Below are 25,566 nucleotides of genomic sequence, written 5' to 3' on the forward strand. Positions count from 1 at the left end.
GCAGAACATACTTTATACGCCAATCTGATTTGCCATATGGCGCATTAATGGGAGAGCCGGTGAGTGAACTGACAAGCGAAAATTGCGCCGAACGACTGTTGTCAGCTTGGCCCGTTTGCCTTGACGCCTCTCGCCTCGGAATTCCACCCGTTTCATAAAGCTGGCGTTACGGAATAAATGTTCCGCGCTGGGTTGTGCTTTTACTGTCGCCCGAGGGCAGCGTGAGTCGCACCTGGGACCGGGACCCCACCTTCCAGGTGTCCCCGCTCCGCTCTGTGGTCCAAGCCCACAAGTCACCGGTGGCATTCCGGGGGCATGCCGGGACCAGCCGCCCACCGCCTCCCAGCACAGCTGCTCAGTTCCCTGCACATCTGGGTGACTTTTGAGGAAGTGTAAGTGCGCCACCTATGGGCTCATCATTGAGGTGCACATCATGGCAATGAAGAGGAAGTTCCCTCCTGCCATCTGCTGGAGTACGGTGAGCGCCATCGCCATCATCTACCGAGGAAGGAGCGGAGAGGGGTCGAGCGATCGATGAAACACCCTCTGACTCCTCGCTTACATTTTAAACGTAGTTTTAGAGCAGCTTATATGCATCATTTCATAATGGCAGTAGTGGATTTTGATTAAAATACACGACATGAACGGTGAAACTAAACGGCAGGCCTTAACAACCGAATGTTTACTGAATATTTGAGAAAATCTGCCACAAGGAGCGTTTTACGAAACGCCGAGTTGCCTAAATAACAGCACCGCAATAATATACTGGTGTATTAATAAATAGCGCCTTTGTTAATATAATTAGTAACATAAGGATGGACCTGGTTGGATAATTAGCTCGTATGTGAATATACAAGCAGCGGTTGCCATGGTCACACTTCTGTATTATTTACTAGCTGCTTTGGTGCAGGGTGGCGCTGCAGCCTTTCAGCCCTTGGTCTGTTTGGGTGTGGGTTCGAATCTGTCTCAGGCTGTGTGGTGTGTGTGTGTGTGTGTGTGTTGTTCCCATGTTTGTGTGGGTTTCCTCCAATTGCTCTGGTTTCCCCCCACAATCAAAAGGTATGTGTTTCCAGTAAACTGGTGTGTGTGTGTGTGTGTGTGTGTGTGTGTGTGTGTGTGTGTAGACACACTGGAACTGAAACTGGAAAATGTCCTTGTCTTCCAAATTTCTTAACTTCGACTGTGGTAGCACGAGGAGCCAGTGCGCATGCTCCATGTGCCAGGGAGCAATTGGACGCTGTACCTCGTTCCACCTGCAGGTGGCGACACAACCTGCGAAATGTGCCAAAGGCAGGTTTACACACTGTACCGTGGTGAGTTGGCCTACTTACCTACTTACCAGTCTTTAATACCCTGAATGTTTTGAACCAAATATCCAATCTTGGATTAACTGAGACAGCACGTGCACACACACATCCACACACACCCTGACACACGCGTCCAAACCGTATTATACAAATACCCACAATTCGCTTTATTTTGTATGACACCTTTACCAAAATGTTTCACTGCTACTGATATTAAGCATAATGCTGAAAGATGTATTTGCAGTTATTGAACTTAATCTCAGTAATAAAAATGAAATCATGTTACTGTACTGGAGTCATACAGAGCGCTTTACTACAGTAACACAGAGTAGAACCTGTCCAAGCTGGATGGAAGAGCTGCCGCTTACATGTACTGTACTTGTGTAGCTCATGTTAATCCCCACATCAGCTTCAGTGTTGTACTACTCACTGTTAATTATTTGCTCATTTATACAGCTGGGTAATGTGTACAGATCAATTCAGGGTAAATACCTTGATTAAGGGTACTGCAGGAGGTGGGATTCGAACCTGGGTTTTTTTTTTTATCTACGAGGTGGCAGCTCTAACCGGTGCGCCACCTGCCGCTCCTGTTTGTGCTCTAATTTACTGCACTCCAATTTAAGGGTGCATGATTTAGTATTATGCCGATGTAATATCCCATATTGTTTTCACTGTAGGTTATGTTTTAACATTTGTCTTATAATACAGTGACAATCTATGAACTGATTAACACAGCTGATATTTCAGTTGTTTAGAGTATCACTGAAATATTAGGTGGTGAGGAGGACTCAGCCTCTGGGTAACGGAGGTCACTGTTGACCATCACTGTTTGATCCCTAGTTCCTCCCAAAAGATGCGTTATTGGTGTCAGAAGTGTGATACATGTCTGTCTTTATAAGCCTACTGGTGGGAAGTTGAGAACCGGTGATCTGGTCTTTCAGGACTGTAATATTTTCAGGTTTTTTTCAGTGCTCCAAAGTCCAGTTCAGTTCCAACCATTTCTTAGACTCGTTGACCTCATGTCTCAAAGTGCAACGCATCTCTCGTTAAATTTTTCTAATATCCGCTTGAAATTGTAAACACAGTTTAAACGTGCTGGAAAACCACCCAGAACGGCTCTCACAGTTTTTTTTTGTTCTGACTTTGGCTTCAGCAAGAACCCATTACGGGTTCCCTGACACAACTGGTGTCTAAAATTATGGCTTAGAAAGAAGGCGTTTAAAACATCTTGTGCTTTCGCACAAAGCTCAAACTGGGCTCGTCCCCGTTTGTCCGCCTCTCGGTTTCTGTGTGGTCCGCGGAGCGGGAGTCACCGAGGGGCTGTTTATAAACTGCGTCAATAGGCACCGGAGCAGGCCGGTCTCCACAGGAGCTGCGGCCACCCAGAGCGTCTCTGCAGGACTCATCCCGCTTTGCTCTGGTTAAGCCACGGAGGTCCTCTTGTCCAGATGGCAGTCTGTCCCGCTGCTTGTCCCAGCACCGAAGGGAAAAAAATGATGTTAGTTGCAATAAATCCGGCAAAACGGGATCAGGTTCCGGCGATATTGGTTGTTGCCGCTTCCCACGCCGCACGATGACCTGCGTGACGCCCCACGAGGGACGACGGCTCCGGCGTCCACCTGCACGAGGACGTGGATCCGGACGCGTGGCGGTTCAAACCTCGCTCTTTGTTCCGGCTGCAGTGCCCTTCGAGATACTTGCCGTGAACAGCTGCAGTGACAGTACCCTGTTTTACCAGTACGTCGCATCTCGTACATCACCGTAGGCTCAAGCAGAAGTGAGGAAGTCGATACTGTAATAATGTTGCACAATGAATAGGGGACACAAGTGGAGACTCGTCCCGTGCTCCGGTTTCCCCCGGTGCCCCTCAGAGGCCATACGGTCAAGGTTCGAGTCACGGGTCGGGTCGGGCCGGTCTCTGCAGCTGGGTCCCAGGGGTCAGGATTTTCTCTCTTTAAAGCCACGTAGTAACGTTGCTGTAACAGATCGATGCGCAGGTGAGAGAAGCGCTGTGTGTTTGTTTGCAGTGTAAAACACTGTGATTTTCTCTCTCTCACTCACACACACACAGAGAGAGAGCTCTGGTTCCGCTCACTCCGTGTTCTTTTGAACAAACGTTCACATCCCATTGCGCTGAACATGATCGCGGTTTATGTGTGAATATTGTTGCACGTGACACATCGGAAGACTCGTCACGTGCGACCGTGGGGTTTTTTTTTTTTTTTCCACATTTACAACATTTATTTGTTTAGCAGACGCTTTTTGTTTTCTCCGAAGCGACTTCCACCGAACTCTGTAGTGTCGTCAACCCACACACCTTATTCACTAAGGTGAAAACACGCGAAACGAACAGATGCGTGAATGAAAAATGAACGGGAGACTGAATGGATGGATGGATGGATGGCGCGCGCACACACACACACAGACACCCCGCCCCGTGACGGCGGCTCCGCCCACTCCACGGGCGCTGCTACCGCCCCGACTCTATCCAGTGCGCGCTGCGCGGTTCCGACGCGCGCTCCCGCCACACACACACACACACACTGTGTGACACACACGGCCCCCGCGAGATCCGGAGGCGCACGGCCGCCGCGCAGCTGCTGCCCGGGACAGGCGACGATGGCGGCCGCCGTGGAGAGAGGAGGGCTGCGGCCCGCCCTGCTGCTGAACCCGGCCGGCGGAGGGGCTCCGGTTCCCGCCTCCGTCCCGCCCGGAGCCGCCGCCGCCGCAGCCGCCGCGCTCGCCGCCTCCTCCTCCTCCTCCTCCTCCTCGGTGCCCGTGGTGCCCATGAACCTCTTCGCGACGTGGGAAATAGACCGATCGTCCCCGAGCTGCGTGCCGAGGTACCTTTGGCTTGGCCTTACACACAGCGCTGTGTGTGTGTGTGTGTGTGTGTGTGAGTGTGTGAGAGAGAGAGAGAGAGAGCCTGCGTTAGTGCCACTTTGTGTGTCAGTGTGTCGGCGCGTTACTTTGTTTACTGTTCTTTGTTACTTTGTTACTCTCTGTCCCTTCGCGCGCCGCGTCTCCGATGCTCCCGAGACACACGGCTCAGCGCGAGATGAACTAGGACCGGGGGACGGGGGACGGGGATCGGAGGGGACTGACTGGGGACATGAGGACTGATGAGGACTGAGGGCAACCGCTTCCCCTCCCTGCTGCCACCTCTTGAGTCCGCCTGTCACTCCAGCTCTCTGTGTGTGTTGCTGAGTGTGTCGCTGAGTGTGTGAAGTAACACTTTTCTTTGTACGAGACTCATTGGGTCACTTTCTGACCCAATGTGTGTGGTTGTCATGAGAGAGATGCTCTGGATGCTCCTGGTCTGGAAGGTGTATGCATCCATTAGCCAGTTTTGTGTGTGTGTGTGTGTGTGTGTGTGTGTGGAATGGGTGTCTCCTGTGCATTTGGTCATTTTCACGCCCTCCTGAAGCTGATTCTCCACCAATGTACACAGTCATCATGTGCCGGATAAACAGATGTGCGTCGAGCGGATCCAGTGCGCAAGTGAGGCATGAAATCATATTTGGAGAAGATCCTGGACACAAATCAGCTCTTTTTCCTTGGCGGAGCAACGCGGTAAATCCAAGTAATAAACATCAGGACGCGTGTGCTGCGCAGAGCTCAGCGCTGGTTCGTTCCACCCGAATGGGTGCGTGTCCAGGTGCGTGTCGTCGTCTTCCGGGTCGGACGCCGCCCTGTTGCCCCATCACTAAACCGCTGGTCCGTTGACCTTTATATTTTGTTCGCCTCCAACCCACGTCTGTCGATTTAGGCGAGTTTCTCCGAAGCGACTTAAAATGTTGAGCTACTTACAGTTATTTACCCCTTCAGCTCGGTAATTTAACGTACTATTTAGGGTAAGTACTTTGCTCAAGGGTGCTACGGCTACGGCTGCGGGTGGGATTCGAACCGGCAACCTTCAGGTTCAAAGGTAGTAGCTTTAACTGCCACGCGACCGGCTGCCTCTGCCTGTTACTTTGCGGAGCGAGAAGCTCGGGACAGAGAGGGGACGTTATTGTCCAGGGGACATTTGACATCAGTCGGAAGGGCTGTTGGACGTCAGTTATTCGTGAGGTTTGCTTGCCGTTTAATTGCTTTGTTAAATTTCACGTTGTGCTGAGCAGATTCTGAACTTGTTCCGGAGCATCTCTTGTTTGGTTGGGGACGGGCTGGGGGACGAGCTGGGGGACGAGCTGGGGGACGAGGAGCAGCAGAACACACGTCCGCGCACACACAGACGGTGCTAATTAAAGAACCCCTTAGCTACTCGTCGCCACATGCTGACAGGCTCACGCCTCCTCTGGAAGAGTCGTGTGAACTGCGTTTGCGTCACACGCTGCAACCCGGGGTGGGGACGGTGGGATGTCTCAGTCTGCCGTCCATCAACACCAGGGGGATGTTTCGTGCCCCCGGTGCCGGGAGCGGACAGGGACGAGCTCGGCTGCGGCTTTCGTTGCGAGATGTAAAGATGAAATAAAGACGGGGGTCGAAGGGTCCGGCCGTAGCGACGGTTACCGTACTCGCCGTAGACACCGGGGGGGACAAATGACACTAATGTCTCCTGCGAATTAGAGGGGGACACGGCGCTTTATGCAGCGGTCTTGGTGGTGCCCTCAGGTGGAGTCGCTCTGCCGTCGATGTGATCGGGGCTGAATTCTCCCTTCTTAGACGCAGCGGCCGTTCGCACCCTGGACCGCTGACCCGGTTCGCCCTCTCGCCGGCGCTTCTTCCTGCCACGTGCGGCCAAACCTCTCGCGGTCGACTGAATCCCACCAGATCCTGGCCGAGTTGGGCTCCCCGAGAGTTCGGAGGATGGGTGCGCCGAGGGCTGCGTGAAACGGTGCGTTTTCCGCAGCGCTGCGTGTGCGAAACGAACACGGGGGGTCCTTCCTTCCCTGCCTCCTCCAGTCCGTGTTTTCCTTATTTCCGGGAGCTCGGCCGTCAAACGTAGCGCCGAGCGCTTCTCGTCTCCGGCAGAGCTCCGCCCGAGGCGTCACCCGTAGGCGCCTTTACCGGGCCTGCGGAACCTCGCACCCGGGTCCCGAGGTGGCCTCCGCTTTGTCATTTCTTCATATTCCACGCAGCTTTGACAAATGAGTAAAGCCAAGGAAATGGGGCCGAGAGCACGAGGGACCCAGGTGGACGTTTCCGCGCCGCCCCCACCCCCCACCACCCGGCCTCTGGCTGGGCGCTGTGTGACTCGGACCTGGAGCTCCGCTTGGGCCTGAATGTTCGCTGCGGTTTAGGACCTCCTCTGGGTCACCCCCCCCCCCGGACGTGGACAGGTGGGGCAGGCGCAGGACGTGTGAATAAGGTGGAGCTCATCGCTCCCAGGCAGTGTTTGGTTCCAGCTATTGTTCCAGCGTGACGTCGGTGACAAAGTGCCCCGTTCTTGTGGCTTCCTGTCAGTCTACGTGCGACACACACACACACACACACACACACTGCAGCAAGGTGGCAAAGGGAAGCCTGCGAGTCGACGGGGGGGCGGCTCGATTCGATTCGTTGGGCTCCCTGTGCCCCTCCGCACCCCGAGAGTTGCGTGGTCTCGTGCCGTGTGCCAAGTCGGCCTATTTAGTATCGCCGCTGTTGTTATCGTTTCATCGCTTTGACGGTCTTCCGGTCCAGGTTTGACCAGTTTATACAACAGGGTAAATTTACTGCACTGTTTCAGGTGAAGTACCGCAGTTAAGAGCGATACAGCGCGTCTCTTAGTGGGATGTGGTTAGGAACCCGTATCCTTGGGCTTCCCCTTGGAAGCAGGGTTTTGGGCACATGCTAAGGAGGATGGGTGGGGTGGAGAACAGCTTCAGGAACTCAAATCAGAGCCACATGTTGTCTCCTGGCAGTGGAAAGGACAGCCATCAGGGAGAGGAGCGGTTGGGGCTGGGGTTGGGGTTGGGGTTGGGGGGGTTTGAACCCAGGCCCACGGAGCGTAAAGGAAACATCCAAGAGAGAGCCGGTGTTGCTGAGGGTCCGGTCCAGGAGAGCGCCTGCTCAGCACTCGGGACGAGGTGCGTTCGCGGTTCCGCCGCATCCCCGAGGGCTCTTCGAACGCCTCCCGGAGCGCATGTGGACGAGGCTGCCGAGCGAGCGAGTTCCGCCCGCGAGCACATCCACGCCGCAGAGAGTGAGCAATAGTTTGGCCCGGCCAGCGCTCCGCTCGGGTGCCGTCTCAGACGGGATCGCTGGCGAAAACAGCGTGTGCCTCGAGTCACCGTCTGATTTATCGAGGTATGCGATTCTAGAACGTTCTTCCCCCCGGGACGTCCCTTCCGATGCCTCGCTCTCCTGCACGTATCGCAGCGGAGCGGGAGTTGAGGCGTGGAGAAAGTCCCCACGTGGCGGGGAGCCCGGCACCCGGGAGGAGCCGCGGCCCCGGTCGGTCGCAGTGACGGCAAAGGGTTCGACGCCGGTGATGTCGGCGGGCCTGGCGCGCGCTCGGAGGACCCGCTCGAACCCGCTCCCTCCTCCCGGCCGGCGAGCCGCGTCATTCGTCCCGAGAGTCCCCCGGTTCCACAGAGACCCGTGTGCAGCTCGAAGCTGAAGAGGAGCGGCGTGACGCTGCTGATGTCCAACTGTCCACTGTGTCACGCCGTGTCCATTATGGCGTCTCCGTTCCGCTCGTAAAGAGGGAGCCGCAGTTTTTCTCAATGGGTTTTGGCCGAGCGATAATCCCTCAAAGTAGGCCAAGGCTTTAGAGAAGTGACTTTGTGTGTGTGTGTGTCTGTGTGTGTGGGATTACACAGTTTGATCAGTTTTTTTACCGTACTTCACTGCCGTCTGCTGTGCTTTTGAGGTCCAGTTCCCAGCAACTCGACCCTGAGATGTGTTTTTCTGGCTTGGAGCTGCTTGTGTGTGTGTGTTGGTTCCTTTCCCCTCTAGAATGTGGATGCTGACGAGCGCAAGATGAACGCTGCTGACTGGTTGCAGGGAGACACCAGGGATGAAGGGTTTAACATTCCTTTGCAAAAAGCAGTTTGTGCTCAGTGACGGTACCGCGTTTCCTTCTGGGCCCCAGCGGCACTGATCCACGATTCCATCCAGCTGTGTGTGTGTGTGTGTGTGTGTGTGTGCGGGGCGCTTCGGGCTGGGGGACGGGACCAGGCGGGACACCGGGACTGGGACGGGGGGGGCTGCAAGTCCCTATGTCCTCACCTGGCCTTCCTGCAGGTCCTCTGCTGATGAAGGACTCCGGGAGTGATGTCACCGCTGGCGTGGGCCTCGTAGGGAAAGGGTTCGAGTACCGACTCGTCCCGGAGACGCCTCCTATCGCACCCGAGTCCCGGTCGGTGCGGATGACGCTGTCGGTCCGACGCTTCGCGCCCGTGATCCGTTTCCAGAGAGGAAGAGGGCAGCTACTTCCTGCACTTGTAGCTGGACGACCGCCAGTCTTCAGTTATTTTGTGTAATTATTGGACGCTTTTTTTCTCCCCGCAGCGGTTCGCTGTTACAGTTACTTACACTGATTTACCCATTTGTCAAGCAGGGTAATTTTTACCGTATCGGTTCGGGGTAAGTACCTCGACCACGGGCCCTGCAGCCCGAGTGGGATTTGAACCCAGGTCCTTTGAGTCCAGGGCGACAGCAGGTAGAGCGTAGCGGTTACAGCTCAAAGGACACAGGTTCGAGTCCCACTGTCGCTGCAGAGCGATACCTGCTGTTTAAATGGGTAAAACAAAGTAAGTAACCCAGATCCTGCTCCCTCGCACACTGTGCCCGGGGCCTTGTGCTTGGCTCGCGTTTCCGTGGAAACGGCTGCGAAATCCCTAACCGTCCCCCGTCGGGCTGCTCGGCCCCTGCGGGTCTGTCCCTCCGCTCTGGTCCCCGGGTCTTTGTGAGCACGAGAGGGGAAGCTCTACCATCTGGAATGTTCCGGCACGCTGAGGTGTCCGGCTGTCCTGCCGCGAACGTGTCTCAGAGCGGCGAGAGGCCACGCCCCCGGGCCTCCCCCCGTGCGCCAACCGACCCTGCTTGGATGTCGGGAACGAAGGGAGCGGCTCGAGTCGGCGGCCCGGCGCTCGGCATCATTGTCTCGGTGCAGCGAAGAGGAAGCAAATCGCTTCGCTGGGGGTCGTGAACTCGCCGAGACGCCCTCTCCTTATTTTCATCCCGGAGGCTTTTGTTGTCATTTGGAGCCGCACACAGATGCCCCTCCCCGGGAGCTGCGGGGCCTGGGTGCCTGAGGAGGTGACTGTCGAACCGTGTACCGTGCGTGGGGGGGGGTGCGTCGGCGAGGACCGTTGCCGCCTGCACCGCGGAGGGAGTGAAGGCCGTGGCATTCTGGGAGGCGCGAGTCACGCTGGGCTCCGGCGAGACGGGTGCAGCCGGAACGCGCCGGGCTCTTTCCCTCGGGTGCGGCTCGCACGCACCTGGCTTACGCGCACCTGTCGTTCCCACGGTGACGTCACCGTCCCGTCGCGGTTCCCGTACGCCGCTTCCTCGCCGACTCGCTTCCTGCGAGGGGGTCCGGGGGTCCGACTCTCTCGCCGAGCTCTTCCGCCGGACTCGTCTCCCTCCGGAAGTCGCGCGCTCGCTAACAAGTGGAGCGCATGGCGGCCTTCCTGTCCGTTTCCTGTTTTTTCACTTTTCTCTCAACTGACTTACAGTGATTTACTTGTTTATACAGCTGGGTAATTTTTACTCTATCCGTTCGGGGTAAGTACCTCGATCAAGGGTGCTACAGCTGGAGGTGGGATTCGAACCCGGGCCCCTTGAGCGGAAGGGTGTCAGCTTCACGTCTCTGTTTTTGTTCTCCTGCTGCGACAGAGGTCCCGTCTCCCTCCCGAGTCGCGAACCCGAGGCCTCGGTGTCCCCCGTTGAGCCCCGGCAACCCCCCCCCCACGGGGGAGGTGTCCCTGAGCTGATTTCGTAACTGCTGAGAGAAGAAGAGGCCTGTAATGTGACTCCGCACCGCCGAACAAGTCGGCGCTGATCCCTGCCGAGCCGCATCGCGCCGGCACTCCAGGAATGTGGCTCAGAGCTCGCGCCTGCAAGGGCACTACAGCAGGATGTAGGATTCAGGCCTGGGTTCTAAGCGCTGCCCCCCCATCCCCCGCTACTGCTGTCCGTTCTACAGACACCGTCCCTCTATTGCTCTTCTTCTCCAGCAAACTGTTCTTAATGTAGCGAACGCTTCGCAGAAGATCGAGAGAAAAGAGATGGGTGTGAGACCCCTCCTGAAAGCTGGACGGGGTTCAGCAGTTCTGAGGGGGAGAGGGAGCTCAGAACCGAGAACATTCTGGCTTTCGGGTTTGCCCCGCCCCCTCCTCGCTGACAGTCCCTTTTGTTTGGTTTTGTTTTCTGCAGACTCAGGTTGTGGGTGAAAGCCAGGGGTCTTAAACTCCGCCCCCTGGCCCTGTTTTGCCCCCCCCCCCTCCCCCCAGGGCTTCCTAGAGGCGGAATTGTTTCCTGCGGGAATGTCCGGCATTCCTGTGAGCGCTGGCAGCGGTGGAGGCCCTCCGCTCGCCCTCGCTCTTCCGCGGCCGAGCTGAGGGGCCCTCAGGGGGTGGGAACCAGGAAACGGGATCTGCTGTTCCGCCCCTCCCGCCTCTCCCTTCCCCGAGCACTTCTGTGGAAGCGGTCGAGGGTGCGAGCGTGTCTCGGCGTCACCGTGCGGGACGGAGCGTCCCGATCGTTCTAGAAACCGCGCCTCCTGGGGCTGTTTTCTCTGCCGCCCTCGCGATCGGCACGGGGGCGAGAGGCGTGCCTGAGCGTATGCCTCGGGGGGGGGGCAGAGGGACGGCGGAAGGACGCCGAGCGGGACTTTGACACCAGGCGGCGGCTCAGAACGAAACATTCCAGCTGTTTCCAGCGTTGCAACATCTGCATGGAGCGAAAAGAAAATAATGGTCGAGAGGAGAAAGCGGCCTGGAAAGAGTCCAGCTGGCAGCTCCGGCCGGTGCCTCGGGCCTCCGGTACGATCCCGTTCCTGCGTTTCGGGGCTTCGCTTCCACGCGGCCCTGCGGTCCAGCGCTGCGCTCGCTCGAATCGCTCCGGTCAAGTGGAAACGGTGACCTCAGTCCTGGAGCACATGTTCTGGCAAACGCTCATCTGCTGGAAGGATGAGACGAACTACGAGCTGGACGTGGCCATATCGGGGCTCACGCGCACGTGTGATTTGTTGCGTGAGTTGCGCCGCGGGCATTCTGGAACGTTCCTCTTGAGTCGGGGGGTTCGGCCCTTCCTCCGCTGTTGGTGACCGCTCGCGGTCCGCGTTTCGAGGCCTGCGAGTCCTGACCCTCGACGGGCTTCGCGATCGTTCCTCGGCTCTACGCGCCCCAACCCCCGCCCTTCTTCTGAGCCCCGGGATCGAACCCCTCCTGCAGCACGGCGGCGCTATGCTGGATGTGTCTATTTCTGTGCCCTTCCCATGGCGCTCTCTGTCTCTCTCTCTCTCTCTCTCTCTCTCCCGAGCTCCTTCGTCCCGAACACCCCCCTCCGTTCCTGGTTACGCTCGCACCGCACCTGGTCACCTGTCCTGGGGTCTCTTGCCCGCCACGACGAGGACGGTCCACCCTGAGCTCCTGCCCCTCTACCACCCTGACAGGACACCTCGCCTCACGTGGTTTCACTGCGATCGTGGGCTCGGGGTCGCTTTCCAGAGCGTTAACCGTTCACGTGAGCGCGACCGCGCCAGATACATTGGACCGAGCTCAGTTTTTGTCATGCGTTTTCCTCAGTCGTTGCGCTCCTTAGCTCCTCCTCCTGTGCGTTTGGGTATCAAGTGAGATGAAGCACAATATTTATCATAAAAACAACTTTATTCCGGTATTTAAAGTGATTTCACATTCGATAAAATACGCAACTGGTGAGGAACCACCCCGTTCCTTTTATATAAGTACGAGTGTAATTTGTGGTGCGTTAGGACGACATCCCCCCCCCCATCCCTACTATTCCCGTCATGCGATGATGCGCTGTGCTCGATGTCGTTGCATCCGTTCATAGGAGACCGTGCCGCTCTTCCTCTTGTTCCTCCCTGCAGGCCAGCGGTCGGCTGCCCGACGCCGGACTCGGGTTCGAGGGGCCGTCCGTCGCCGCTTGTGGCCCGATGAATTGGAGCCGCCCGCACGTCGTAATCCGCTTACGGTGAGCAGTTATCTCGGGAAGCGGCTGCCCGTTAGCATGACGGAGAGCGGACGCCAAGGGCTCCGACCTGGCGTTGCCACGGAGATGAGCTAAACACGCCGTTAAATAGATACGCCTTTTCTCGGAAGTAACGCTTAATGCGCTCTGCTCGTCGAGGTCCCGCCGCACGCGCGAGCCCTGAACCCGGGTCACGAGCGCGCTCCGAGCTCCCGAAAAGCGAAGTGGATTACGAATCTATTCTTGGCACCGGCTGCGTCCTGCTTCTCCTGCCAGCTCGGCACGTATGGATGGCGCGTCTCTCGGAGGGTCTTTCCTCTGCGCTCGTCACGTTTGGTCTGCGGGGCCCCCTCTTCTCCCCGTGACGCTTCGGGCTCCTCGGTGCCCTTCGTGCCCTTCGTCGCCGCGTCCTTCGCGAACGCTCGGTCAACGGGGCCGGCCGCACGTTCCCGCGCTCCCTGGGAGCCCGGCCTCGAACCCATCCCCCCGGAGCCCTTCCGCGACGCGGGGATCGAAAGGCTCTTCGGTTCGGTGTTCGGTGATAAGATTAAGGAGATTAAAGAGTGAAGGGTTCAGTGAGTCGGGGGTACGAGCAGCCGGAGGCTTTGGCACACGAATGAAGGATGCGGAGGAGCGCCGCGTGCGGGTCGGTGTGGGAAACGGCGCGGAGCCACGGGACCCCGGGCCTCGGGAGCATCTCGCACGCTTGAGCGGCGCCGGGACTCTCCCGTACGTGTCTAACGTGTAAGATCATCGCCTGTCGCCGCGGCCGCGACCGGAACGGAGCCGACCGCTGCCGCTCGTCCCGCGTTCCGTACACGCGGAAACGTTTAGACGAGATGCGTCGGAACGAATAACGTTTCAGTCCTGGCTGGGAGAATGAGTGTGTGTGTGTGTGTGTGTGTGTGTGTGTGTTTTTTGTTTTTTATAAGGACGGTCTCTGGTATAAACAGATGCACCCCCCCCCCCGCCCCCTGACAGCGCCCACCTTATGATGTGTGATGCGTGACACAGGAGGTCGTCTCACTGCGTCTCCTGGAACCGCGGCGTCTAGTTTCAGTTGCAGCACAACGCTCTTCTCGTGTTTCCGTGTCGTGCGAAATAATAGTTGCCCATCCTGGTCTCGCTGATGTTACTCAGCTCCGAATTACTTCTCACGGCACTACTTATGGCACACAATGGTTGTGGGTTCCAATCCCACTTCCTGTCGTAGTGCCCTTTGTCAAGGTACTTCAGGGTAAGCACCTTTAAAGAGGTGGGATCCTGGGTTCCCGGATTGCAAGAGACGGCGTATTGCACATGAGCAAGGAACTCACCCTCAGTTGATAGAGTAAAAATTACCCTGCTGTATCAGTGGCTAAATCACTGCAAGTTGCTTAACGTTGTTACTGTCAAATGAATAAATATCCAGGTGAGAAGTGGGATTACGTCAACGTATGTGTAACCAACGAGAAGAACGGCACGCGGGCTCGCCGTTTACCCACGATCCCCCAGTCCCGGAGCGTCCCACACGCAGGCGGGGCGCGGCTCGGCTCACCCGCGCCAGTCGTCCTCATCGGTTAACGAAGCGCAAAGTGTGTGAGGTGGGCCTGCCAAGCGTGCGCTCAAACGCACCGCGCGTCTCAGGCGTCACGGCAACGCCGTCCCTCGCCGGCGGAGCCCTAAAAATAGCGAGCAGACGCGAGATGCTGCGGGGCGCCGTCCGCTGGGGGCTGCTGTCGGAGCGAGCGCCGCAATCACACCTATTAAAGTTTCCTTTTTCGCTTTCGCAGACATCGCTGCTGTGCGCGTCGTCGACACGGGAGGCGAGGAATCGGACCAACATCTTTCGTAACGCCGATGTGATGAAAGATCGTTTCTTTTTTCTTTTTTCTTTTTTTTTAACTCGAGAGTAAACACATGCCTTCTGGCGCTTCGCCCTCGATTCTTTGCGCTCGCACGACTCGCTCCTTCCCATCAGCCTCAGCGAAACACCAAGTACCCCCCCCCCCCCCCCCCCCCCCCCCCGCACACCCCACACCCCGTGCAGTACAAGAAACCCTGCGACGCTTTCAATCCATCTGGCGCGCGTCTGTTGCGCCGCGGCTTCTCCAAGAGCTGAGCTCTGGCCTTCGAAGCCCCGGCCCTTTCCCTGAACGCACGGGGGGCAGCGGCGGATGCGGGACGAGGGAACGTGCCGTCGGCGTCGGCTCTGCGGCGCACGGGCCGCTTCCTCCTTTCGCCTCTTTTTAAACCCTCTTCATTTATTCATTGGCTTATTGCTGCGTCCCAGACAGGATTTCCTTAAAGCGGGAAACGCACGACCATCTGTCTCTCGCGAACGTATATTTGGGCCCGAAAACAGGTTTTTAATCACATGACTACTGAGCTCCCCCCCCACCTCCTGCTGCTCAGACTTGTAAACGTTGACCTGCTTAGTTTGCAGATTATTATTTTATCATTTTTATCGCTGCAGGAATTATGGATGGAATATAAAAGGAACCCGGCTGCTCTCTGAAACCGTCTTTGTAAAGGGTCTCTTCCGCTCTGTTGCCCCCGCGTTCTTACCCCCCATGGTCCCCCAGGCCTCTCCCAGCACGCTGACTTTCGCACGGTGAACACAAGAGCATCCATAAGTGAACAATAGCCCTGAGTACATGAACGAGAACCACCCCCCCCCCCCCCACCGTCCCAGGAGGAATTTTCTTGCTCGTATGAAATTTTAATCAGGAGCAGCTTTTAAACAAGCGGGCGCTTGGTTTGCCGTCAATAATGCAGCGCGTGGCGGGCAGGTGAGCTCCGCCGCGGGACGGACAAAGCGCTTCCGAGTTTGCTGCGCTCGTCTTGGTGGCGACAGGACGGCGGCCCCTGGGTACTGAGGGGCCCATAAAAACAGCTACATTTTTCTGCCTCCCTGCGGGCTCTTGGCGCCCAGGATCTTGAGGAACCTTTAAGCCCCACGAGCAAAGACCACGATTAGCATCAGAACATCTGGTTTCACAAACCTCCTCGCTCTCGACCCTCATGAGACCACAGGTTTCCAGTGAGACGCTTTGATTTCTCTGAGGGGTCCTTCCTCTTCCTGCACCCTTTCCCAAGCAGTGAAACCCTAGACCTGGACCGAACCCTAACAAAGTTCAGAGGAGGTCTTCAGAACAAAGTCTTGACCTTCTGCCTCATGCTTCAGGTGCTGTGTACGTTAGTCCAGAATGGTCCAAAGGCTGTGTGTCCTTCTCATTGACCATCTGCTTTCGCCGCTGTTAAGAATGGAACCGAGGACGCGCTCTTAGGACCCGAGAGAGTCGCACGAGATCGACCACAGACGAGTCTTCTGGGACGAGAGCAGCTGCTGTGAATATGCGGCTCGAGAAATAGATGAGGTCGCACCGGAGATGAGCGGCACGCAGAGATGTCCGGTCTGTTCCCCGGTCTTTCTCCACACAACCCCTATAAACGTGTTCTGGACAGACGGTCTCTCCCGAATCCTTCCTTGTCTTTCCTGGCTGCAGTGACCCAGCTGTCCTCGGAATCCACCTCTTCGTTTTTGACGGAGCTTGAGGTTCAACCTCGAGCCCTTAAGTGACGCGCCTTAGGTGCCGAGGCAACGCGGAAGGGACGGTCCATTTCCCGTGCGACTGTTGACAGTTACGGGCCCCGTACGTCCAGGCACGAGGTCACACGGGGTTAATGTCTGCAGCGGTTTCTAGTTCAAACAAATCACAGACGCAGTCGCGCCACCCTGATAAGCAAACACACGTGCAGGAAATCATTTGGCTGCTTTCACTGCACCGGCCTGATTTCTCTCACCTTTGTGTTGATGAAGTACTCCAGGAGGTGGACCGTGGGTGGGGCTCCTCGAATCAGGCCCGCCGGTGACCAGGGACGGTCCATGTGGGCATCGAGGCCTGGATTCCCGAAGCTCTCGTTCCTCATCCAGCAGATTGAGCCCTCGGCGCCCTCACGGCCGACCATCACCGAAAAAACGTCTCTCGTAACCGTGGCGTCCCTTTGAGGAACCAAGAAGGTTCTCTTCGTCACGTGCAATCCTTCTGTTCACCCCACCTTGGCTCCACCGATCTCCAGGGAGGAGCGGCAGAGGGCAGCGGTCCCGACCTCGCAGGGCTGGCGGGCGACAGTAGGGCTCGGGGCGGTTCTAGGAGACGCGTTTGTTTGGCTTCCTGGACGGCTGCGCGTTGCGGTTTCGCCGCACACGTCCACTTCCCTGGTTTCCGCTGTCCGGCTGGGACCCGCAGCGCAAGGCCGCAGCCGGTGCGACGCAAAGCCCTTGGGGACCCGTGTTCAGCTGTCGGGTCCCTGCCGGCCCTGCGAACGGAACAGGAAGGCGGGTCCTACGTGGAAGGTTCCCAGGAAGCCCAGCCCTGACTCATCTCCCTGAGCCGAGGGTTCCGATCGACGCCTTCGGCCGGCAGCTCCTCCTGGACCAGGAACGCGTGGAGGACGCTGACCGGCCTGTCGCCATACCTGCCACGTGACTCCTTTGTTCGGTAAAATCTCCTGCTCTACTAATGGCCAACAGCAAAAACTCTAATGCAATTGTGAGTCACTTTGGATAAAAGCTTCCATTAAGTAACAGTAATGGTCATTACCGTGGTCCAAGCATGGTAGCGTTGTGCTTAGAAGGCGAATGTCTTTCTTATATTAGCCGGAGACTGGGAAAACAACCAGAAACAGCTTCTGATGTTATCCATGTAGTCTTATATCCTTAAAAAGCAAAAAAAGAAAAAAAAATGACGGCCGTTGTTTAGCTGTAGTGGTTAGAGCTGCTGCCTTTGGACCCGAAGGTCACAGGTTCGAATTCAGTCTCCAGCTGTAGTACCCTTGAACAAGGTACTTACCCTAAACTGCTCCAGTAAAATGAAAATTACCCAGCTGTATAAACGGGTAAATAGCTGTAAGCAGATTAACGTTGTAAGTCACTTTGGTGGAAAGTGTCAGACAAATAAATGTAAATTATAGGGCGAACAGCTGTTACGGTTTGGCTCGGAACTGCAGCAACTGGACGACTTTTTCACCGCTGGTAATTGGCGGACTCCTCCTGGACTGTGGAGTTATTCGTACGGCAGCCTCTCGGCGCCGTTTTCTGACCTGGTCCTCACCACGGTACAGCCGGGGCGACCGGCACAGCGGGCCTTTCCCACAGCGACCCCGGCCGCTCCAGCCCTTACGTTCCTGGGCACGACGCTGTTTTACCGCTCGCTGCTTTTCTCGATCGAGCTCTGCTGCTCTCGGGTGGTTTATCGGGGAAGACCGGGGCTCCGGTCACCGGGGGGGGTTTCAATCCGGAACAGTGCGACCGCCCGGAACCGACCCCTCCTGGGCACTTCCCACGCGGCAGCAACGCTTCCTGCTCTCTGCGAGCGCTGGCCCCGGCTGAGGACGGGCGCGCGAACGACAGCCGAGCAGAGACGGGCCCCAGATATGCGCCGATGACGTCGAGGCCGAGCCACGGCCCACGCGAGACGATGGCGCGGGTTCGAGCCGTACCCGGTGCGGAGTGGAGCGGCACAGGAGCATAACCAGAGATGTCGATGTGCTTGGAGACCGCGATTCCGAGACGAAATGTTGTCCGCCTGACCGAAAACATGCCGGAGGGATGTGTGCAAATGCACGTTTATTTATTCAGTCGGGGCTTTTTTCCGAACCGGTTCCGCACGTTAAGGTTCGTGCCGTGTTTTACCCATTTGAACAGTTGAGTAATTTTTACTTCATCGGTTCAGGGTAAGTACCTTGATCAAGGGTACTACGACAAGAGGTGGGATTCGAGCCTCTGTCCTGTGGAAGGCGACGACTCGAACCGCTGCGTGACTTGTTTGTTGCCCGCTCGAACACGGGCGAGGCGGGGCGATGAGCTCACGTCCCCGCTCTGAAGATGAGCCGGACCGCAGGAGGACCGGACCGCGGAGCGGCGTGGCTGAGCCCGAGAGCAGCGGGGCGTCGCTTCCTCCGAGCTGCGCATATACGCACGCGTCTGGAGTGCGCGCTGTCCGTACTTCTTCTCCGCTTCTGTTCCCCGGGGACTGTTCTGGAACAAATAATGTCAGTAAAAGGCACTTTGTGTAAAAAAAAAAAAAAACAACCCCTTTCATGCGCTCAGCCTGGGGGAAGAAGGGCTTTTTCTGTATCGTTTTCTTCCCGCTCGGTCGCCGTCCCTTGCTGACGTTCTCGGTAGTACAGTGTGCGAGGGAGGCCCTGCTGCGAGCGTCCCTTTTCTGAGGCAGAGGAGCCTTACCTCCTGGGGGGGGGGGGGGTTGGGGTGAGCCCCAGGAGCGTTTGTGTGACCTTCGAAGGGCACGCGCTCTGACCAACCTCGCAAGCGGCTCTTTAGGGTCGAGATCGGGAACGTCCCCCGAGCGCTCGGCCGCCGGTGGTGCCGACGGACTGAGTAAACGAACGTGCGATTCGGACCCTGACCGTGCTGTCGGAAAGCAGTGCTCTTCTCCAGGGTGCCGGCGGCACCGATGCGTCTCCGAGGGATGGAGGATCAACGCGCTCATCCGTTACGGCCCCATAGATCTTTAACCGTCGTTTTCTTTGTGCTCCTGTGCTTCGGATGGGCGGTCCTGTGTTTCGAGAAGCTGCAGCGTTTGCAAGCTTCTGCAGCATTTACCTCGTCGTGGAAACGGGCGCTCAAAGGCGGCGATCCGGCGAGTTTCCGATCGGCTCGGCCAGCGCGGGGGAATTGTGGGAAATGGGAAATGTTTGATCTCAGTTAGCTGGACAGAGGGAGTGTCGGGAGGCTGAAGGCCCTTGCCGCGAGGGGATTTGAGCGTTGCGCCGGGTCGCGTACCGTCTCCGTCGAAACCGATAAGCCTGTAGGCGGCATGATCGATTAAAAATGGAGAGTCTTGTCTTGCCGGTCGGGGGTAAAATCTCTTTGCCGATGGGAATCACCAGGGAGAGATAAACAGAGATGGGGTGAGGGGGTGGGCATGTGGGGGTGCAGATCCTCTGTACTTTTGCTAGTTTGAAGGTTAATGTGTGTGTGTGTGTGTGTGTGTGTGTGTGTGTGTGTGTGTGTGTACTGAAACTCTTTGTGCCTGGATTACAGGTTCACGCTTCCGTACCCCCTCTCTCACCCACAGAGACGCCCCCCAGCCTCTCACTTTCCTGAAAGACAGAATTCGCTGTAACGGAGAACCTTCCACACACACACACACACACACACACACACACACACACACACACACACGCTTTCTGCCTTTCTGTACCCAAAGCAGTAAAGATCGGGGATCGGGAGCCAAAGACAAATTTGCCTGAAATGTAAACACCCGTCATGATCGATACTCTCAAGCGGACCCGGCCTGGACCCGGCAGACGTGCGCCGGCAGGCCGCCGCGTCGGTTCGTGCGGCCTGTCTGCAGGCCGAGACGCGGAGCTTCTGCCCTTTCCCTCGAGTCCTTATCGAGTAGGAAACAGACCGCGCGCTTGTTATGAGCCAGTGTGTTTGTAGGAATAAGCTGGAACCCACCAACCCCCACCCCCTGCCAAAATGACGTGGCAAAAAGCACTCGGAATGAGGTTTGGAAAGCAGGGCCTGACGCGCTGGCAGCCGCGGAGCCGGAGGAGGCTTAGCCGCGTCTCGGCCCTCTCTCCCATGCTTGCGCGGTGGCCGTGCCGCTCGCCGAGTCCCTGCCGGACGCTCCTCGTCCGGTCACTCGGCGCGCACTAGCGCACCGCCCGTTAGTTGGTCCCGTTTGCCCTCCGCCGCGGACGCGTGCGTTTGCAGTCGCCCTGCGTGGCAGGGACCCTTATCGAGCCGTCTCGCCTCGAGCCCTTTGAATTGGAGCCGAACCCCGTGCCGGAGGAGCGGGAACGGTTTCGGACCGGGTGCCACGTGGCGTTCGGGGGCTCGCTGTGATGGGTAGCTAGAGCTGAAATGCGGTGCTGTTCCCATGTAGCCAGGCCTCAGTGTGTGTGTGTGTGTGTGTGTGTGTGTGTGTGTGTGTGTGTGTGTGTATCAGGAAAAAAAGCAGTGTTTGCTTTCCTGTACGAAGAGCAGTATTTCCTGAGCCCAACCCCCGTTCGGTTCCGGGCGCGCGGCACAGCAGCGCTCCGAGACGGCAGCCTTGAGGAGGATGTTCTTGTCACCGATTTTGTCCCGAACTATCGCAGATTTGTACGCGTACCTGCGATTTATTTATCGCGTTGCACGTGCCCATGAGTCAGTACCACGGGCTGCACGGAGCGTCTCTTTACCGGCGGAGCCTCGCGCCGCCGGGGTACGGGACTGTTGCGATGGGGGGTGCGCTCTGGCTTAGTGTAAAGGAAGATTTCAAATGCTGTAGCCACATTTCCTACGGAGATTTACCACATGATCGCAAATGTCAGCGAAGGGCACAAGTGAGCGTAAGTGGCGTTTGCAGCGAAGGCATAATCCCAGGGTTCCGACGTTATGCAGCGGTGGCTGATCGACGCCCTGGTGCGTAACCTGGAGGAACCTCGCTGAGCCTTTGCCGAAGCATGCCGGCGTAGAAAGGACACGGAACGGTAGGGCGCCTGAAGGGCGTGATGAGAGGACTCCTGTGCCAAGTGTCGTCATCATCCTCATCCTCTCTCCTGCACAGGTTGTGCAGCCTCACCTTGAAGAAGCTCGTCGTCCTGAAGGAACTGGACAAAGACCTCAACTCGGTGGTCATTGCTGTTAAAATCCAGGTGAGGTACAAAAACCTTTCCCTCGCTCCTCTTCGGGTGGGTCCGGTTGCCCGTTTGACTCCGGGTGCATGCTGGTTATGTTTTTCTCCACCTGCCGTGCCGCATTATTAAACGTTGTGCTCCAGCTTGCGGCCGGCGGTCACCTGCAGGCCGTGTTCGTTTCTGCTCCTGCGAGCCGCTCCGTTTTCACGGGCTCTCTGTCGGTTCGGGGACTGTTTGTTACATAGACGCTGAGGTGTCCTAGACGGAGACGGTCCGGCAGCTCGGACACCCGTTTACCCGAAGTCCTGTGCCGTACCGGTCGATCCCCCGGTGCAGCCCGGTGGGGTCCCGGCTGAAGCAGCTGCTTGCTGGGAAGGTGTTGGATGCAGTCATCTTCTTCACCGGTTTCTATTTGACTCTCTCCAAACCCAGTACTGCTGCGATTTCAGTCCCTCCCCCCTGCCATGTGCAGCTGAGGAGCCTCGTGGTGTGAGGACAAGCTTCTTCGCATCGATTTACCCATTTATACAGCTCGGTAATTTGTACCGTATCGGTTGTTGATAGCTACCTTGATTGGGTACTGCGGTAGGAGGTGGGATTCAAACCTTTTTCCTTCAAGTCCAGAGGTGGCGGCGGTCTGTTGTCAAGGCGACAGGTCGCTCCGTTGCAACAATGGGAAGCTAAGAGAGACCAGAGTTGGCGGAAGGGAGTTCGGGAGGACATCCAGAGGCTGCATAGCTGCCGTGGGCCACATTCCTCGGTGGGGGAGGCGGGACCTCCAGGGCTGAAAGGTCATCGCACGTCTCTCAACAGCGATCAGAGGCTTCCGCTGTAGGAACTCCTACATGTATGGCTGAGCGTGCGTGTGCCGCCTTCCTGCTTGTTCCTTTCTGCGCTACGACACATAGAGAAGGCACAGCAGGAAGGCTGACTGAAATACCGCCGCTTCCCCAGGATCGTTTCTGAAAGTGCGCATCATCGCCGGACCTTCGTGTCTCTCCGAATTTCCAAGAGGACGTCGCGGCATTTCGCCAAAGCGCGAAGCGTACAGTACGGCCTATTTTTGTCGCAAGAAATGCCAGGGCTGTCAACTCCGCGGTGTCACACAGACACTTCCGAGAACATGAACTCATCTCCTCTCCCTGCGATGTTTCTTTTGATTATTTTATGAACCTCGACATGAGCAGTAATTATCACAGACCAATTTTAACTGGAAGAAGATGCTCGTGGAGATGTGCTTGGGGGTCGCTGTCGAGCTGCTGTCACCCAGCTTGCGCGTCTTGAGATGTGCCCGTGATAATTATTAATCTCCGTCACATCCTCGTGATGTTCGCTAGGGTGCCGGTGGCAAGAAGAAGAAGAAGAAGAAGAAACAAAGTGCATAAGTTTGGGCCTCTGAGGAGAAGCAGCATCCCATAATAGACCGGCAGTTTTGGAGTTTGGTTTCCTGGGATTTACCATTTAGCGTTTTCATTTTGTACAACATAATGTACAGCTCACAATAAATTAGGGTATGGGCTATGAGATTTCGATGTAGACGCGATCGTCGAAGCGCGTTTCGTTTGTCTGATACCACCGTTTTTCCAGCACACGTTACATGAGTCGCTGCACGTAGAACTGAGTCTTCAAGGAAATACAAAGGTGATCGTGACAGATGACATGGTGCAAGTTTTTGCAGCTGTCAGTAGATCAGGAGACAAATGGATCTGAAAGAGATGCAATCCTTCCCTTCTTGAACGCTGGGAAGGATTCAGCAGCTCCGAGGGACAGAGGGACTTCTCTTCTGTGTGATGCGATGAGGAGGAAGATGGAGGGTGCAGCACGTTGGAGGGAGCTATCGCACATTCCTTCCGCGTTAAACACACCAAAGTGCCCTCTAGATGTTTCTCCTCACACGTGACCCTAAATAAGACTGTGTCCAGTAATCCCATGGAACGCACACCGACGAAACGGTCACTCTCCTAAAGAGCACTCGTTGCAAGTGTTTAGACTGCAAAAATCCTGCTCTCTCTAGTGTACTTTGGGTCGTAACTTTGGATGCGATACAAGATCTTCTACTTGAGATTCCTACAAGGTCACTCTGCGTGTTGGTCTTTTTTCCATTTCTTCCTTGAGCAAAGACGGCGGAGCACAAGCTCGAACCACGATATGGGTTTCCCGCAGAGCGTGAAATCGTTGCACCTCGTTTGGGCGGCTGTGGCGCGGCGCGGCGCGTGAGCGGGACCCGTGCACGGAAGTGGAGCGTTAAATCTGAGCTCCCACCGTATCGTTTGGGTTACGGGGGTGGGGGGAGATGAGCAGTCCCATGGGCACCGGCCCGAGAAATGAGGTACCTGGCCAGACCCCCAGGCCACACACCAAGGAGCCTCCTTGAGCCCACGTTTGAGGTGGCATCAGACAGGCATGGATGGCAGTCCTGGTGCTTCCTTTACAGGCCATGGTGTTGCTCAAAAGCTCACGCTTTGGTTCTCGATCTGCGTGCCCTATTAATGCCAGCTGCCTGCTGGCCGGGTGCCTTCCATTGGAACCGCTCCAGGACCGGAGACCCTGCTGCCTGGTACCAGTTTGAATAAGCGTTATACAGTTTCATGTCAGCCAGCTAGACTTGGAGGCCATGGAGGTAGTTTGAGCTGCCTCCTGGTTCACATCCTGTCTCCTGCTGCTGTACTTACCCTGAATTGATACAGTAAAAATTACCCTGCTATGCAAACGAATAAACAAGTAGCTTAATTTTGTTTTTAGCTCTGGAGAAAAATCTCAGATTAATAAATAAATGTGAATATTGTGAGAAGACGGGCATCTGGGCGGAAGAATCGGCCGAGTCTCAGGCCCCCGGAGGTGCTGGGTTTCGGTCCCATTAACACAGAGCTGCTGCTTTGTCGAAGGGATTTGTTTGTGAGGGTCGGGTTAAGGGCCTTGCCAACGATGGCAGCGTCCTCCACGTGCAGTCGAGAGGGCGGATGTGGCGGTGCTCAGACTGCAGACGGAAAGCACCTTCCAGAGCCGCCCGGACCGATGGGATGACCCCCGGCGTTATTTAGCACCCTGTCCATTGCGGTCAATGACCTTTTTGCTCCAGCTCATTGCAGACTTCGCCACTTTTCCTTCTCTTTGTCTGACTGTAAAGGCGTTCGTACCCAGGGATTAATGAGACTCACTTCTAGACAAATGCAATATTGCGATTGGGGGGAAAAAAAAAACAAATGAAAGTCTTTAACTCGCCTTTAAGGCTGTTAATATACTTAAGTCCATTGCTTTGATTTTTTTAATATATGATGTTATCCATCTACATCATCAACCACCTGATCTATCCATCCAGCATAATGCAGTGGGGCTTCCCTCCTTGGGATTTCACTGAAAGTCAATGAATACCGGTGAGGAAACACCTGCTGTCTCCGTAGCCTGATTCCGGTGGGTTCCCCTTCAGCGGTGCACTGTGGGAAATGGCCCAAGAGGGGCACTAGTGCCCACGGAGGAGACCGATTGCCCTCTCTCCTCTAACTAGGCTAACGGTGTCAGTGCCAAGCCTCTTTCCACAAATTCTGCAGCCTTAAAAAGTGGAGTCCAGAGCCATGCGGGAGAGTGTCGGTGTACCGCGTTCTGACCGGTCGGTTGCGGACGGGGGAGTGCGGCCACATCCGTACGATCGGTAGCGTTCAGCAGAAGTCCTCGTAGAAAGGCTTTAGCTTCCCTTTTGGAGGACAGTGTAGAGAGTCAGCGTCGTCAGAGGGGCCAACAAATGCTGCCTTAAGCTTGGATGAAGAACAAATGTCAAATTGTAAAGAATCAGTCTTTATGTGTGAATAATGGCACATAATGATTTCTTGAGCTTAATCTGAACCACGTCTCTACCGGAGTAAGATTACCCTTTGGTTCTGTGTTTCAGCAACTCTGTAGAAGTTTGAGGGATTCAGGTTGGGCTCAAGCCAAGACCTCTGTGGGATGTGCCCGTTGTGGAAGGAGAGCGCAGCGAGATGGAGGTCAACCAAAGGTCAGCTGGATAGGAGATCAGCCCTCGTGGAGTTATTAAGACTGAAGGGTGGGGTTTCCGGTGCAATAGCCGCGTTTCTCCTGCCCGCTGTTTAATTTTGCTAATGGTGCAAATCATAAAGGCAGATTTGGAAAATGGGCTCATCGTGTGGGAAAAGCTGACTGAATTGCAGTGCGGAAGATGCCAGAGACAGCGCTGTCGACATGACTCAGCTGGCAGCGGTGGTGCTGGTGGTGCCGGTGGTGCTGGTTACCATGAGGACCAGATGAGTGTGTTTGCTCACCCGGGACGTAAGGGTGTAGGGCTTGGGGTGCGGTTTGTTAATGGGATGGGGGATCATGATGATGATGGCACTAGAGAGGTTCAATTCTGTGTCCCTGTGGAGGGAAAGTTCATCATCAATAGTTCTACACACACACACACACACACACACACACACACACACACACACAGAGTCATTTCTACAATCTGCCCTATCTTTCTCAAAGACTTTTTTGGACACCAGCACCTTGCTAACTACAGTGCTGTGCACAAGTTTTAGGCACTTTGGGG

At 56.3% G+C, this 25,566-nt stretch overlaps 1 protein-coding gene across 3 annotated transcripts in view; it reads left to right on the forward strand.

The window, feature by feature from the left end:
- Positions 1–3,926: 3,926 nt before the first annotated feature.
- LOC108927088 (phosphofurin acidic cluster sorting protein 2) overlaps positions 3,927–25,566 on the forward strand; it is a 41,214-nt gene continuing 19,574 nt past the window's right edge. For 2 of the 3 annotated variants that reach the window (XM_029251227.1, XM_029251228.1), the window contains exons 1-2: positions 3,927–4,150; positions 20,954–21,041. In XM_029251227.1, the coding sequence (XP_029107060.1) occupies positions 3,927–4,150; positions 20,954–21,041 (312 nt within the window). Of the gene's footprint in view, positions 4,151–11,784; positions 12,393–20,953; positions 21,042–25,566 lie in introns of those variants that run through there. The other variant, XM_029251229.1, reaches the window with a different exon arrangement.

This window comes from Scleropages formosus, chromosome 4 (genome assembly GCF_900964775.1).
Source record: "Scleropages formosus chromosome 4, fSclFor1.1, whole genome shotgun sequence".
Taxonomy (NCBI): Eukaryota; Metazoa; Chordata; class Actinopteri; order Osteoglossiformes; family Osteoglossidae; genus Scleropages; species Scleropages formosus.